The sequence below is a fragment of the Myotis myotis genome, unplaced genomic scaffold (assembly GCF_014108235.1).
Source record: "Myotis myotis isolate mMyoMyo1 unplaced genomic scaffold, mMyoMyo1.p scaffold_m19_p_11, whole genome shotgun sequence".
In the NCBI taxonomy this organism is placed as follows: Eukaryota; Metazoa; Chordata; class Mammalia; order Chiroptera; family Vespertilionidae; genus Myotis; species Myotis myotis.
Genome location: NW_023416315.1, coordinates 56,302,117 through 56,319,375, shown reverse-complemented (window position 1 = coordinate 56,319,375; position 17,259 = coordinate 56,302,117). Strand labels below are relative to the sequence as shown.

General features: G+C 42.7%; 1 protein-coding gene across 2 annotated transcripts in view; it reads right to left on the bottom strand.

Annotated features, from left to right (window-relative positions):
• The window catches only part of DGKI (diacylglycerol kinase iota), a 402,033-nt gene that overhangs the window by 3,484 nt on the left and 381,290 nt on the right, over nt 1–17,259 (bottom strand). For both annotated transcript variants that reach the window (XM_036328568.1, XM_036328569.1), the window contains 4 exons: nt 16,117–16,154; nt 12,466–12,586; nt 3,428–3,464; nt 1,691–1,790 (listed from right to left, as the gene is read on the bottom strand). In XM_036328568.1, the coding sequence (XP_036184461.1) occupies nt 1,691–1,790; nt 3,428–3,464; nt 12,466–12,586; nt 16,117–16,154 (296 nt within the window). The remainder of the gene's footprint in view (nt 1–1,690; nt 1,791–3,427; nt 3,465–12,465; nt 12,587–16,116; nt 16,155–17,259) is intronic.

Below are 17,259 nucleotides of genomic sequence, written 5' to 3'. Positions count from 1 at the left end.
AAGGTAGAGGCATGATCATTGTACTAAGGAAATAGCTCTATGCATAAATGCACACAAGTATGACAAAAATTATCAAAAACTTCAGCCTTCAGATCAGTTAACACAATGGATAGTGTCAAACTAGGAACAGTAGCTTCTAGGGGATGCAGGGCAGAGGGTAAAAAGGAAATAATAGTGGCTCTGGGCTCTTTCTAAAATTTTACTTTAGTTGGGGTTTAATATTTATCCACTAGCTTAACATTACTATTATAACTTTATCCCACTTGCTTATGGTATTAATAGACTATCTTGTGCTTACGTCAATGTTAATGAGGTTGGAATTTCTATAGCTTCTAAATACTCAGGGAGATGGACAAGGGTGGGCCTTTGAGATTTTTTTTAAGGAACTGTTCTCTATTAAGAGAAATTCTCAAGATATTGCTTCTCTCCAAAAAACCCAAGTAGATTCTGTCATGATGATCATATGTGATGCTCTCACCTAGCATCAAATTATAAAAATGGAAAAAACAGAGGATCCCTGAAAAGGATGAAGCATAGGGATAGTACTTTGCATGGTAAGATCTCTAGAACAGAATGTTGGGTGTAAACTTAAGCCATACATAGTCTGACTTTATCAACTTAAAATAATGAGAGAGAAAAATAGACATACTTACATGTGAAGTGAGATCATTAAAATTTTAATAACGTATACGTCTAGAATGTAGAATTTTCTAGCTATTTCTACTTTCCTGTATTGTTTGCATGGCTCGAGTTTTCTATGTGAGAACACACTCTATTTATAATCACAAAAATAATACAGCTGTTTGTGTTTTGGAAAAATACACACACATACATAAAATAAAGTAGGAAGAAACCTCAAGGAATATGGAGCCCATTGATCTGATACAGAAACTTAGAAAGATGACACAGAGCAATCTGCTCAGGGGCCAGGTCTCCCGCCAGCTTTTGTTTGTCCTCATCTACATATATTCAAATTCTTCTCTGCCAGCCTCTGTGTTAAGTGGCTTGTCTTTCCTTGGAGCCTCCCCAGGGTGCTTGAAAATTCTCAGAGCTGACCAAGCTCCTCTACGGGGTTGATTGGTATTAACTCTGCTCTCTCACAGGCTGTATTTGTAGGTCAATGCCACTCAGCTCTACCTCCTCCTTCACGCCGGCTCTCAGCCCTTTCCTTGACTGCTCTCTGTAACTTGGAATGACTCATGGTGCAGCCTGACCTCCCATCTTGGAAGTGACTGGAAATCACTTTGGCACCCCAAAATGGGGCCACATAAATCACAGATTTTGAGCTACACTGGATTAAGCAGATGAAGGAGAAATCCCAAGGGGTCTTCTCCAAGGCTAGGTCAATGTCTGTGAACATAAGCCTGACCCCCCTCCCAGGGCTTTGGATCTCACCTCTCTGCAGCCTGGCTGCTGGCATTCGGCAGGAGGAGAACCCCAAATCCCAAGGCCAGCCCGTCCTTCAGAGGTTTCCAAAGCCCCATAGGCGAGCACACACCCTCCCTTTGTGCTTATACATTTAAACTGCAGTTTCTCTAAATGAAGCACTTTATTTTTTCCTCCTTTTTCCAAAGCCCCCCGGCATTTCCATAGGCACAGAAAGGATGCCTCTGCTGTGGGCATAAGTGAAGGCCACAGTGCCTGCGATGTTGCCCAGTGGGTGGATGTTTGCACTCACTCATCAAGTTACCTTGGAGTCCGTCTTTCTCAGAGATGCTCCTGCGTCCACCAGAAGCTGGCACACGGCCCGGTTCCGCTGGCAGGCAGCCTTGTGCAGTGCAGTCTCACCCCTAAATCAAAGATGAAATGGAAACCACCCATAAAGGGGCTGGGGGCCGGGGTGGGGGTGGAGGCTGCTGGGAGGGGGTGGTTTCATCCTACCCCTGCTGCTGATGTTCTTTCTCTGTCTGAGGCTGAGACCTGGCTGCAGGCAGGGCCCATTTGGGGGGTGTGGGGGAGGGGAGCCTAAAGTGCTTGAGTTAGTCATCCCGTAACCACAATATCTGACTCCAGCCTCTTTTTAAAACAGTGTTGGTTAATTCGGCCGAGCGATTTTGTTGTCAACTACTAATGTTTCATTTAAGCAGGACTCCATGGCACTGTTAGACTGATGTGTGTGGCTGTATCTGAACACTGGGAACGACACTCTGTATGGATACGCTGAGTGTGAGGGATGCTAGATGAAGCTCAGAGGGAACAGAGATGGGGAACCAGCGCCCCTCAGACCCATCACAGGAATAACTCCTGGGAACTCAACTGCAAGGGACCAGGCTAACACTCTGGCCTACCTACTGGATTCAACTCCAGGGGCAGGTGGGAGGGGAGGGGCAGCCACAGGGGATCTGGGAGGCACAGAGAGACTTGGGGAGAGAGCTCAGAACTAGAGCTTTCCCCAGTCGACAGCAGGCCCAAGACCAGCCAGCCAGTCACTGTGGGAAGTGGGCATGAGAAAGTGGTTATTTCTGCTCCATTAATAGTCAGAAAAGGAGAAGGATTTTCCTATTTGGAATCCAAGACTGAAAAGATACTTAATGTTAAAGTGTTTCGTGGAAAATCAAATGCAGACCTTAGAGCAGGGAACTGGGGTCAGTGGCGCCTGTCCTATGGGGTGTGCAGTATGTGGACAAGCTCGCATAGCAATGGGCAATTTCTTCAGTGACGGGTAACTAACTCATGGCTACTCCTCCCCACCCCCGTCTTTCATTCTATTTATGTCTGTTTTTCCTCCACCATCCCCACTTCCGCTCCCTTCCCCATCCCACTCCAGCCTGACCCATTCCTTATCTCCTTTTGAATTTCTTTGGAGTTCTCTAGTGCTTCTATATGGTTTTCAGGGTTAGATGCTTAGCCTTTCTTTGTTCCTGTTTGGAAAATAGTAGCTATTTTGCTAGCCTAGAGATGGGGCGGGGGGAGGTTGAAAGAAAAAATTATCAGTTTGGGGATCATCCCAGATCTTCATCTGAACTTCAGAACATGAAAATGATTGGAGTTACCATATTCTCAGTTCTCCAGTGGCTGTATTATAGGCATTGTTCCATTCTAGACTTGGCAAAGAAATTTCATTACATGCAAGAGAGCATTAGGGCTTAATTTTCTCAGAAACCCCAGTTAACAAAGAGTTAAAAAAAAAGGTAAATGTATTTTTTAGACTTCTCAGCACCAGTGTAGAAGTACACTGCTTGTAGGAACCTCTAAATGATGAATCTCAATGACTGAGGGTGCAACCATTATGATACCTGCCATCAACTTTTATTGTGACTTTTATTCTTGATTTAGAAGATTAGCCCCGCACAGTTATAACTACAATAGAAAGTGGATGTTTTATCACTGACATGAAAATTATCTACTGTATGCTCTAGACATGGCATTTTTCTCCTAGATACGTTCTGAAGAATAATCTGGACTATGTAATAAAAGCGAGACTCACGTTTCGCTGTCTGCCATATCCAATAACTCGGAAGGTCCTAAACAGGAGGAAATCAAGACACGCCCATCAAGCATAAGTTTAAAAAAACTATTAATAAGAAAATCTATAGTCACAATTAAAATGCCTTGGAAAGCTGCATAAGGAAGAGCACTTGTGAGAGGGATAATGGGGCCTCCTCCTCCCACCAGTCTCCCAACCGCCAGCTGAGATGTGCAGAATGGGAGCCACAAAAGAGGGGCATGGCCTCCGCCTTCCTTCCGGAAGCTTTCAATTAAGTCGAAGAAACAAAATCAACTGGAATAGACTAAGTGAGAAATAATTAAGTGGCTCCCTTGGGAGAAAGGGGACAATCAGCTGAGCTTTGAAGATTGTTTCTCATTCTCCAGTGGCAGGTAGTTTGGGATGGGCTCTTGTGCAATATAACAGTAAAGCGACAAGAGACAATAGATACCATGCGGCCCAATAGCCTTATTTTAGAAACAGGGGGAAACTCTATTTTTCACAAAATTTCCCTCCCAACACCTGGAAGAAATGTTCTGCATCAATATCAAATGATAGAAGCTTCATTATGAACTGATATGTTCTATGAGTTTGCACATTAGCAATGTTTTGTATGTTCACTAATGAATTCATTCAGTCTGCACACACTGGTTGGAATGCCCACCTTCCCACTTGCAGCACCACTGCCTTCCTCCCCAGCCCTCCCTAAATCCCTTACCCTATTCAGCCTGCTGGGACCATTTCCTCCATGACGCCAACTATGACCCCACTCCAAATACTGCACCAAATGTTCTCCCTTCCTTTGTGTCCTATAATTGGGAAATTAATATAATGTATCCCATTGAGACTGTCCCAGACAAGTGTGGATATATAACATTTAAACCGTATTAAAATCACTTGCTGATTTCTCTCTTCACAACTAGATTCTCATAAGCCCCTTGAGTTGGTGGCCTTGTGACTGGCATAGAGCCTGGTGCCAAGCAGATGCCTAAATGTTTGGTTGAATGAATGAATCAAATGTACTTGAAAGTGGCAAACACGGTTCTAGGTGTTGAGCATTTTAGTCCTTAGAAATGTGATCCTGTTGATTTGCTCTCTGTGTTGTTGGATATGGTTATCATTGAAAATTTACTTATGTGATTACTTGCCACCTCATCAGAAGAAGGAGAAGAGGAGGTTAGGACTTTCTAACCAAGAAGGTCATTGGGCAAGGAGAAGATGACAGGTGTGATGGGACTTTCACAATCCTCCTGGTTACCCAAGAGCTAAGTCATCATCTTGGCTTCCTCTCTTTCACATCCATTGGTCGTCAAGGCCAGGCAAACCTTCCGACACCACGTCTGTCCTGTTTGTCTCCCTATGTGTCCTATTCCACAAACAGGCCTCCTCATAGGTCTCTGCCTGGAATATAATTAGCGTGAAGAAACGGTTACGAAGAAGACTAGAAAGCTCTTACGTTATTTAGATTTCCAGGTTTTCGATCTGTCATATTTATTAGTTACGTCCAAGTATTTAAACGAAGTTCACAGTGTACACTTGGAACTACCTTTCCTCCATTTGTTCCCAATGTTCCAAAGTGGTCACTTCTCCATCACCCACATGTTTCTCAGGGCTTGTTCCCTTCCCTGTCCCTATTGAGAAGTCTTCCTTTTCTAGCCTCAGACCTACATCGTAAATGTTTGTAAAGCCTCGTCTCTGACAAGGCCTCTGAAAAGACCACCTTTGGCAGAAGGAATCTATCCCTTTTCTGAACTCTCGTAAAGCTTACTTGGGTCTACCCTTGTACCATGTATTTGATTTTTTGTTGTATGCCTTGTCCCCTGAAATCCTTTCTTCTAAATCCCTTGAATATAAGAATACTTTTACTTTTAAGATTCCTTGAGGATCTACCCTACATTAAGGATTCAACAAAGATTTAACTCATTCATTTCTGTTCCTCAGTCCTGTGGTTCTAAGGAAAGGTGAAAGATGACCCTCCCACATTCCCCACCAAAGAAGTGCAAAGCAGCGGAGTGCAGTGGTCAGGATCAAAGGTTTACAATTCCAGCTTTAACTGCCACTTAGATCTTGGGCACTTTCATTTTATTTCTCACATGTAAAGAAAGACTGATAATAATATGTATTTCACAGGAGTGCAGTGAGGTTTCAGAAGTTAATAAAAGTTATGTGTTTAAGACAGTAGCTGGCACACTACACACATGGCCTAAAGTTTGTGTCCTATCCTCTGACATGACACAGCAGGTCACACCACGTCAAGATGCTGGAACGTCAGTGAAGGAAAGCTATATAAAAGGGCCACCTCACTCCTACTTATATTAGTATATAGAGCCACCAGTGGACTAGAATTATATGTCCTGAGAACCAAGGACCCCAGACCTATTCAATTGCCAACAGGACACTTTCCACGAGGTCAGGAGCAGTGTTCTAAGGGGGTGTGCTTTTAAAGAACCCCTGTCACCTTCAGCAAACTTCTCAAGCCATCTATTTTTAAAGGACCCCTGTGAACACAAGCCAGCCAGCCTCAGTAGCAGTGTGTGCCCATCATTGCTGCGAATTGCATACTTAGGCTTTGCCCATTTCCCTCCTTATTCAGCACTCAGAGCTGAGACTATGACGGGTCCGTGGCCTCCAGGGTCCCAGTCTCCATGCAAGCGACAGGACCCTGGAGCAGTTTCATCTGCGCTAAAACTGCAACTATTTGGCACCCTGCAAGTGCGGACAAGGACAGGAAAGGACCTTGTTCCTCACAGTCTGACAAGAGTCGCCATACATGCAGCCAGCCCAGAGGGTCAGCCCATTCTAAGGAAGTTTGCCTGAGGCTGCTTGTCATTTTCCCTTTCTCCTCTCATCTTCTGTGGCTGATGGAGGTGCAAGAAAGAGGCACCGATGCTCAAACAAGATATATTTGTTCTTTATCAATATCTAAAGAAACTCCAGTTAGAGGTTTTGGGAATTTCTCTGGAATAATGAACTTAACCCAAACCTTCCTACTTCTCCCATCAACACACCTTCCCAGAGAAACAAAAATCATCTAAACAGACCACAAAAATTCTCCTGAAAAAAAGTAGATGATAAGAGCATCTGTGATTTTTGGAAAGTTAATTTGAGTCTCACTAATAAGGGAAAGAACAGGAGAAAGAGAAAATAATAGATACCAAAGGGGAGCCTATGGGTGTGGGCTTCTTTTGCATTTTATGTGAACATATGTTCTGACCGTGGATACCATGCCGTCTCCCCTCAGGAATTTGGAGGAATAACATTACATTGTCAGTAAAGAGCTCACAATTGTTCCCTGGATATAGAAGGGAACCTTGGCTCTCTGTCCCTCCCAGGGCTTACTACAATGCGCACACTCCATCCCACAGCTGATCTGCACCAGAAACAACTCTTAACCCCATTGAAGGGATATGGGGGAAATGTCCCCATCAAGTTTTGAGAGGGAGGCAATCACTGCCCTTCCACAGCCCTGCACCAGTTATCACTGGTACCCTGCACAGGACACTCATGTCAAACAACTCAGCATTGTGGTTGTTTGTCCATGTTTCACTGCCCTTTGCTGGGTCTTAGGAACATGGAGGGCAGAGACCACATCTTATATTATGTGTGAGTTTTGACAACTAACCAAATTTCACTATGCTTCAGTTTTTACCACCTGTCAAATAGAGATGAGAGCAAGCTGTGTAGGGCTATTGTAAGAATGCAATGTGTTCATACATATAAAGCATCCTATATAATAAAAACCTAATTCGCAAGTCAACCGAACGGCAGAAGGATCGGTCGGCAGGGGGCAGGGCTGGTGAGCGGGCAGCGCCACGCCAGCCAAGGCGGATGCCAGTGGGCAGAGGGAGGGGACGGCAATCAGGGGGCGGGGGGCGGCGGCAGTGGTGGAGGGAGGCCACCACCAGCACCAGCAGCAGCGATTGGCCCCGGGGGAGCAGGCCTAAGCTGTCAGTTGGACATCCCCCGAGGGCTCCTGGACTGCGAGAGGGTGTAGGCCAGGCTGAGGGACGTCCCCTCCCCTGTAAGTGCATGGATTTTCATAAACCAGGCCTCTCGTTTAGAATAATAAAGATTAGCAGTGATTGTTACTATAACATTTTTTTCTCAAGAGTGGGGAAGAGAGAATTAATTTTTCAAGTGAATGAATGAATAAATGATATTTTAAAATTAATGTGGAACCTAACCAAATTCTTGTTTCTTCTCAGAGAAAGATCCGTAAATGGAACATGAATTCAAGAGACTGTGCTTTATGGGAAATGGTCTGAAAAATAAGAGAAAGAAAAATATGGGGATAGCCATATCAGTGTTTTTGCGGGTGAAGGCCAGGGAATAGGAAAGGAAGGAAAACTTGCAGATCTCCCAACACAAGAATGTAAACTGCGTGATGAGTAGTCAAACCTTCCAAAATGCAGGCCCGCTGCCCAGTGTCCACCCCATAGGCTCTTCCATTGCATACCCCGGTTCTTAGGGATGCAACTTTATCCACATTGCACTTTATTATATATGATGTGTCTGTCACGTGCATCTTTTAATTTGCTTCCCACACCAAGGCATCCAAATCCCCTTTGCTATTCCTTCCACCTCCCCACGGCCTCTCTCTGTTAGGACCTCATTTCCCATTAGTCTCCCTGACGCTGCCAGCAGACCATTCCAAATCCTCCAGTGGCCCAGGACAAAAGCTGCGCCGATTTGGGGAGAGCTGGCACTGGGAACTCTAACAGCACCGTCATCCTGTCCCAGCAGGATGGTGGTCGTTTCTCTCGGGGAACCAGAGGCAGAAAAAGGGGGGTAAAAAAAAGAAAAGAAAGACTGAAGACAGAAACAGAGGCAAGACAAAATAAGCCATTGAAATCAAAAAAGAAATGCATGAGTGAGATTTCTATCAGGAAACACGGTAGGGGGCAACAGGGTGGGAGTGGGGAGAAAGAAACACACAAAAGAGCAAACATGTGCAGGGTGGTAAAAGACAAACCACACAAAAGTCCTTTCCAGGGTAAAACCAGGGAGGAGGGAGCGGGTTAAAAAGATGGTTGAAAGGAGTTGAAAAGCAGGAACCGCTGGGGGGATTCTCAGCTGGAATCCCTCTGCATCTTCCTCTCCCCACCCTGTCCCTTCCTCCTCCTCTTTTCAACCCTCCAAATGCCCAAATTCCAGTTTTTCATAAAGGAAAGCAGCATGTTGTGAATTTGAGACAAGAAGTCCCAAAGAAGATGCATGTGGAAAAAATTCAAGCCTCCTGTGGTTTTTCAGAACATAGCACACATCACATGCCCCCAGGCCCCAGCCCGGTTTAAAAAGAGTCCTTAGAAGAGAAATACATTGCTGAATGTGGTGGCTGGGAGCATAATCTCCCTGGAATCCTGTTCAGGGGCTGTCCTCCTGATGGGGGACCCCACGGCTCACCATAAATATCCAATGAAGAAGACACAGCAGAGGGGAGAGAAAGGACAAGTAAGCAAACAGGCCACATACAATTTCCATCCTGTGCCTTGACAAGAAAGGGCCCATGGTTTCTCAGAAGCCTTGTCATTAAAGGCATCTTTATGGTCAGGTTTTTTTTAAAAACAAAACAAAACAGTTTTTAGGATTTAAAACTCATATGAAGCCACAGGAAAGACTTGACCCAAATTAAAAACAAAAAAACCACTAAAACTTTAAGAGAGATTCAGGCTTCAAGACTAGGAGGAGTGTTCCTCTTGATCTTTAGCACAGTGTAAAATTTTTCTTTGCTTTTTAAAAGAAGTTTATGTGAATTCAAACTGCTCAGACCTATCTATAGAGCACAGAAAGGGCCAGGCTTTCCATGTACTTATCTCTGACTTCAGGAGCAGTATAATTTAAAGGGGTTTCTATCATTTATCATAGATGAGTCGTTCTGCAAAGATGATTTTCCCCGAATACACAGGTTAATACAAATTGTATCAGTAACTAAAAATATTAAAACAAACAACAATAAAAATAGACGAGCTGAAGTGCGTAGCTGTTAAGGAACCTGGTGAATTAGGCTGATTATGTCCAAAGATTTTTACATCCATACTCCTAAATAAACAGACTGAAGTTAAGCATGAAGCTGGCAATGCCTATCAGGTCGATGAATACTAAAATCAAGTGTGATACAGTTCCCACTACTTGGCTATAGTGCTAAAAGTTGAAAAATTGCCATTTATCAAAAAGGCAGTGATCCTTGGACTGTAAAGCATAATAATATTTTATTTTCAAACAGAAGGAATGGATTTGCTTCACTATCTCCACCGTCTTTCTCTCAGGTCCATCAGAGATCCTGGTGAAGCAGGGAGGGTATAAGATGTGACCATGGGAACTGTTTGCCTATGAGTGACATTGGGGTGATTACAGGAAACTGAAGTTTTTTCTCATGAGCATCACTATTAAAACAACTTGTTTACAAAATCTAACCAAGAGAACTGGAAAAATAAGCACTCTCCCCGAAGGAATTAATAAATTCCTTGGTGTCCTTCAGTTTTGATAGAGAGCTGCATCCTGTGATACAATCTTTGCAGCAGATACTGGAGGTGGAAGAGAAACTCCCTAAGTATCTAATGTCAGGCTTTGGTCAAAGCACTGAGACTGACATGCTAGCTGGACTTCATGCCAGGCAAAGCATGTGTGTACCTATTTCTCATTGGGCTTAGGAACTCCAACCCCTATGAGTGTGGGCTACAATGGGAAGAGTATTAGAGAAATACCATCTCAAGCCTCATCTGACATGCCCCTGAAAAGACTCAACTGAGGAGAGGGTTTTCGTTTGTTTTTAGTGTATGTATCAAATATTGCATGGGACATACCTATGCTAAAAAGGGGAGAAACTTGTTTAAGAACTTGTGATGTTAAAGAACTGTTATTGCTAAGCAGCCTTAGGACCCAGAACCAAGGGGACTATAAAAGCTGAGCTCCAAGGATTTCAGGTAGATCAGTAGTTCAGGATATTGAGAAGGTAGGGTCATTTCCAGGTGAAGAAGATGGAGAGTAGGGGAGGGTGGTAGATTAAATTCTGACACAATTGATTTGTAGCTCCTTCCATCAAGCAGTGGGCTCTATTCCCCCCTCCCTTTGTCGGGACAAGCTCTGTGACTTGTTTTGACTAACAGAATGCTGCAGAGGATACAGAACTTTCCAGTCCAGCCTCAAGGTGTCCGGAAGCTTTTATTCTCTCCTCCTGAAACCCTAGGACCATCATGCTGTGAAGAAGCCTGAGATGAAAAACCAGGTACAGAGAAAGACTCAGGTGTCCTGGCCATTCCAGTCACCCCAACGGAGAGCCCCAAACATGTGTCAGGGTCTCTCTCTTCTGTACAGATTCAGTCAAAATTGTAGCTGGTTACAGCCTTGTGAGTGAGAGACCCAGGGAGACACCCACAGGTAATGGATACAGAGAAGAATCTGGAAGTAGGGGAAGTGCTAATTCTTCAGGAGAGGTAAAGCAAGAGAGAGGGAGAGAGGGTTCCTAACCTGTGTTATCACTCAACTAGGTATCAGTGGCTCACCTAACTCCAGAGAGGGCACGTAAGTATGGAGTAGCCTAAGGATGCGAACAAGCACTCAGTCTCATCGGGTAAAGGGCAAACTAGAAAGAAAGGATTGAGAATGATCAAGAAGACAGCAACTACAGCCAAGCCTGCATGGCTTAGAGGTTGTGTTGATCTATGAACCAGGAGGTCACAGTTTGATTCCAGGTCTGGGCTCTGGCGGCCTATGGATGATTTTCTCTCATCAATGATGTTTCTATTTCTCTCCCCCTTTCCCTTTCTCTCTGAAATTTATATTAAAAAAAGAAAGAAAATGGAAAACAAAAACAAAAACAAGATGGCAACCTTACAAGACCTTTGTAAAGATTCGATGATGCATTTAGTATAAGCATCTGGCATAAAAATGTGCTTGATAATGGTAACTGTGTTTTCTATTTGTAGCTTTGCAATATGACTTAAAACATCTATGCAACTGTTTTAAATTTAATTATGCCTATGATGATGATATTTTTTTTCTTTAGCTTGCAATTGCTTGAAAACAGTGACTATTTTATTTGTATGTGTGTTCTGGTCTACAACATGTAGTTCTTACTAGGCACTCCGCAAATATTTGTTGAATGATTGAATGAATGAATGAATGAATGAATGAAATAAGATGTTTGCTAAATTGAATTAAAAGAAGAGCAGGAACGAGTGTAAATATCTACTATGCTTTCTATTTACAGCCCAAATTTGGATGCAAAGCGGGTTGGCCACAGGCTCACTGTAGGGCTCACAGCAAAGCCTCCAGGATCTCTCAGAGCTAAAGACTATTCCACTCTCTCCTGTGAAAACACAGGAGATCTCCCCCCCTGCCCCTTATTCCTATTCTTCATCCTAGAAACACTATAAACAAGGAAAGCTGTTACGAATGGTCAAGATGTGGTATTCAGCACATGTGTGTATGCCTATGAAGGACTTTTAGAGGAAGATGCTAAAAACTGCAAGCTGCTTCCAGCAAATGATATAACATCAAATTAGAGATGCAGGAGGAAGCTGCCCGGGAGGTGAGCAAGTCCTGCTGCAGAGGACGTGAGGCTACTAGACGTTTCCGAGAGAATGAAGTGTGACTTGAGTTGAAAAGATGAGATTCAAAGAGCAAAAAATAAATAAAAGACTAGAAAGACAGGATAAATACTCTCATTAATCCTGAGAATGATTGGCTACAAATATAGATTAGATACTTGTCCCAACCAGTTAACTTCCCAAAACATAAAAGATCTTCCCCAAACAATAAAGCATATTATCCAGGCTGCATTGGTTTTTGTACATTATTTTTTTAATGAATACGCCCCCAAGTACCCTGTAATGATCTTGATATGAAAATAATTTCTACTCATTAACTGGTTAAGGGTACCCCGTGGCTGAGTGGTCTACTACAATCCCGCTGTCTCAAATAATCAGAGAGTCAGCTAGAAGTTGGAGAGCATCTCCACCATTCTGAAGCTGGCCTGGGTGGAAGTCAACTTACTAAGTCAGTCTGTTTGCTGGGTAAGTGATCTTGTGCCTACTCACCGTGATCAAGGATATATTTCACAATTTCCCCGTTGCCGGTTTTAGCTGCGTGGTGAAGGAGTGAACAGTGGTCTGGTCCCTGAATTAGCAGACTGCCTCCATTTTTATAGCTTTCTATTAGCTGAAAAAGAGACAGATAAAAAGAAGCTCAGAACGAGGCCGGAACAAGAGAAACAGCTCACTGGTGATAAAATAAGAACAATGCAGCAAACCACAAATGTTTCTAGCCTCAGGGGACACAGAAATGTCAGAGCGATGAAGTAATCTTCCTCGATTGTGTGATAACTCAAATAGATGGCCAGTGTCTCACTAACTCATAGATGGCCAGTGTCTCACTAACTCATAGATGGCCAGTGTCTCACTAACTCAAATAGATGGCCAGTGTCTCACTAACTCCTGAGAGGGCATATGGGTGTTGAACATCCTAAGAAAACTGAAATATACCGAATCACTTATTTATTTTCCTGTGTGGTTTTTTCTTTCTTTCTTTTTCTTGTCTGGGCACTGGTGCCTGTTCCAAGGGAGTGGAGGGTGGAGAAGAGAATAAGTTTTCCTACTTTGGCTCAGCTTTTTCTTGAGCGAAAGAATAATTATAGGCAGGATTAGTGTGGTGTCTGGTAGGTAACTCCTTTCCTTTAATCTCTTATAAACCTAGCTCCATAGAAGCTTCTTTCCATTTCCCTGTGAGAGATCACTGCACGCGAGCACACAGCATACACACACGCACACACAGGTATAGCTCCCTTCTTCATCCGGGTCTGCAGCCCAGCCGGTATGCATTCTGTTAATCACCCAACACCTACTCAACAAGGCTAGAGGTGATCTGCAGGATGAGAAACAGATTCAGAGAAAACAGTAGTAGAAACTCAAAATACCTAAAATATGAAACAGGCTAGGGGAAAAAACAGATTTTGCATCTTGAAAATAAGGTAGCTAATGATACAGTCTAAGTTTATGAAATATTAAAAATTATAGAAAGTGTAAATGGGTCCCTATTCTCTAAACTATGATATATCAGGATAAGAAGAGCCTTTTGGAGCTTCTAAAATGTAGTTTTAGGAGAAATGCCAAACAAATAACCCAGCAGGCAATAAGCAAAAGGAATGTGTCTACCACCAAGAAGTTAGATGGCACATTATAAAAAAATGTTCAAAGTTCATGGTTCAAAGTTCAAGCTTCTACTCAAATGCAGCCACAGCACTGCCATGTGTCAGATGCCAGGGAAGCAGATGAAAACAACACAGCCACTGGCCTCAAAGACCTCACAGTCCATGGGAGAGACAGATGTGGAAAGAATTATACCGGAATGGGGAGGACCATGATGGGCTACCATGGGGCACCAGGAAAGCATGAAGTGGGGGATGGAAGACTTCCTAGGAAATAGATTCAAAAAAGAGTAGTTGAATGGAAATCAGGAACTTTCACCCTACACGAGGGCAGTAGGAAGAAGTAGCTAATAGTTTTCCGGTTAAGAGAAAACTAAGAGAATCCTGTTCTGTTTCACTGCATTGTCTCACAGTGACAGTCCCTTCCCTGGAACAGGTCCACAAGGGATTCGGCTCAACCGAGTAGCACAGACCCAATCCATCAGCTGCCTTGATTCTGCCTTTCTGTGGTGTTTTTAGACATTGAGCAGTAAGTTAGTCTGTGGGCATCTCATGCAGCCCAGCTGCTCAAGACAGCTTTCCCACTGGGATGGCTCCTGGGGTCTTTTGTTTTCTGCTGATTTGTGCATTCTCTCTCTCTCTCTCTCTCTCTCTCTCACACACACACACACACACACACACACACAGCCAGTTTAATATTTAATATTTATTTTGCTTTCTAATTGGAATAGAAAAATGAAAGAAAATGGAGAAGAAAAAATGGGAGAAGAAAAATACTAGAAAAAAAGTAAGAAAGAAAAAGAAAAGAGTAAAAAAAAAAACACACCTAACTCCCCTGTATTTTATCTCTCAGTAAACAAGGTATTCTTGCATTCTTTCTTAGCCATTTTGGGAATAATTGGAATAGAGAATGTAATAAGACAACCGACTGAATATAGTTATTTCCTATATCTCAAATAATTCTCTATTAAGTACAATATATTGTGGCGATATACCCACAGAGCTGGAAAATTCATTGCCTAGACTAAAATCATGTACAAAATAAAATGAAAAGGTTTCAAATGCACCATTTCCAGGATTACATGTTGAAAGATGACTGTTTATCAAGATGCTTGAAACTGTCTCACCAACTGTTTTCTGCTAGTGACCTGTTAAAAATGGAGCAGAGGGCCAGGCTGTTATAGCTCAGTGGTTGAAGCATCGATCTATGAACCAGGAGGTCAAGGTTTGATTCCCTGTCAGGACACGTGCTCCGGGTGCGCGCTTGATCCCCAGTAGGGGGGCGTGCAGCAGGCAGACGATCATTCTCTCTCATTGATATTTCTATCCTTCTCCCTTCCTCTTTCTCTAAAATCAATAAAAACCTATTTTAAAAAATAAATGGAGCACAGAGGGTCTCGGTTTATTCGACAGTTGTGCCTCAGAAGAAACTGTGTTTCAATGGCAGTGCTTCTCAGCTTTCTATAAGGCTTTTGGTTTCTGGATCTGCAATGGCACCATCCTCCACAGACTGGTGAGGAAGGCATAGCCTGGGCCCTTAGGAAGCTGCCCATATTACACAGCCGATCAATGGCAGTGTGGGCTTTACAAGGATAGATGGGCAGTCATAAGTCCCAAGGCCTGAAAAGGATATGGGACCAACTATAGCTTTTAGACGTTATAAACTGTATTATACTTTATAACAAATATTTACATTTCTACTATGTCTAGCTCTTAAAAATACACAGACTAACCCTACGCTAATAAAATAGCCAACACTTTAGAGTCCTTTCTATGTAATAGGAATAGTCAAGAGCTGTACTTGTTTTATTACATTTGATCCTCACAAAGTGAAGAGAGAGGCAATGCTATGATTCCATTTTAGAGATGATGAAAGTGAGGTACAAAGATAAACAGTTGTTCAAAATCATGCATATAGGGAATGTCGGGCCGAGATCTGAACCCTGGCGGTCTGACTTCAGAATTGGCATTCACTCTAGAGGCAGTGGTGGACACTTCCTTCCCTCTGAATTAAAATTCACCAGAAAGCAAAAGAACAAATTAAACTGTTTTGGTTTACCATGATTCTCAAAATACAAAACTTTAATAATGTTGGAAGACATAGGCTCTGGCCTGAGGAATGTATTTCTGGTTGTTGACCAGATAATTCTTACACTTGCATTTATTTCAAGACCTGTCTAAAAAGAAATCTTTAAGCTTCCAATATCAGCTTTCAGAGAAGAGGAATTCTGGGCACTGTGAGCGCTGTGTCCTGGGGACATGCAGTCCATTTTTACTATTGAAGGCAAATTGCATGGTTATCTTACAGAAACCTTTTGCTGTTAGGAAGCATGGAGATGCTGGGAGGACTCCCCTAATCCTCTCTGTTTAATTCTCAAAAAAAAAAAAGAAAAAAAAAGAAAAAGCATCCTTCCTCTTTCTACTCAGCCAGCACAGGCAGGGGGGTCTGATAAATGACATATGGGCTCATGAAAGTTTGGTGTAAAATGATGTTGACTTAAAGTTCTTAAAAACCAACAAAAAATTTGGTAGGAAGATGGCTTACCTTCATAAGATCACCAGTTATTACTGCCTGCAAAATTGCTGTGAAAGACAAAAGAGAGATGTCTCATTAGTAGAAGACCCTCTCCTTAAAATACTAAAAAGGCCTGGATCCATATTTTGCATACATAGTCTACAGTGGAGGCAGGGACCAGGGAAGGAGAATCATGCCGAAGGTTGAATCTTGGAATAGACTAAGGTCTTCTTTGCAGCCTTTCCCTACCTGGGCCCCAATCCCTGTATAATTCTAGAGCCTACCAGAGTCCCCTCTGGCCCTGGTACAACAAAGAGAACATGAAATTTGGAGTCACACAGATTGGGTTCAGATCTTAACTCTGACACAAGCTGTGGAACACTGAGTGAACCATTTAACCCCTCTGAACCTCAGTTTCCACATCTATAAAACAGCAAGTCTAAATTTTCTAGGAATCCTGAAGGTATCAACTAAATCATATAAACATTTCTAACTCATCCACTGATGCCTAATCATCATTGGTTTTTGTTCCCTTCTTTCCATTTCCTTCCACTCTGTCCTCTTGGGGTTCAAAAAATCACCAGTATTTGTTGGTGTGTTTTGTAATGATAAATAAATACCCATTGCTATGGAAATAAAGGGGACTAGAAAGAGTGTAGAGGAACCACATATATTTTAATTATGTTTTGAAGAAAATAGTCATCTAATTCAATGGTGACTCTTACAGAAAGAATTCTAAAAGTCTTGGTTAACCTAAACTAATTGTCCCTGGAGGAAAAAGAGAAGAGTATGTGCATGTCATGTGGGGTGTAGAATAGGAATGAGAAAATATGACTGATAAAAGAGGAACAGAATATACCTATGTCTAAGGGTAATTATGGTTTCTAGGGGGATTATATGCAATAGGTTGGAAATGGTGGCTTTCGAAATATAAATACCTAAAACTAAACCAAAGATAGATTATTTTAGGCTTTAATGTCACAAAAATTAGAAGAAAATAATGTATTTTTCAAAGTGTCAATTTATTGTTCTTGTTTGAGTCGTCTCCCATTATAGGGTTAGCCAACAAGTCAGTATCATGCACCAAAGTACACGGAGCCTTTGACAGTCCCTGAGCAAAGCCCTCCAAACTTTCACACGGAGCATTGACGAGCCCTGAGGGACCAGAGGCAA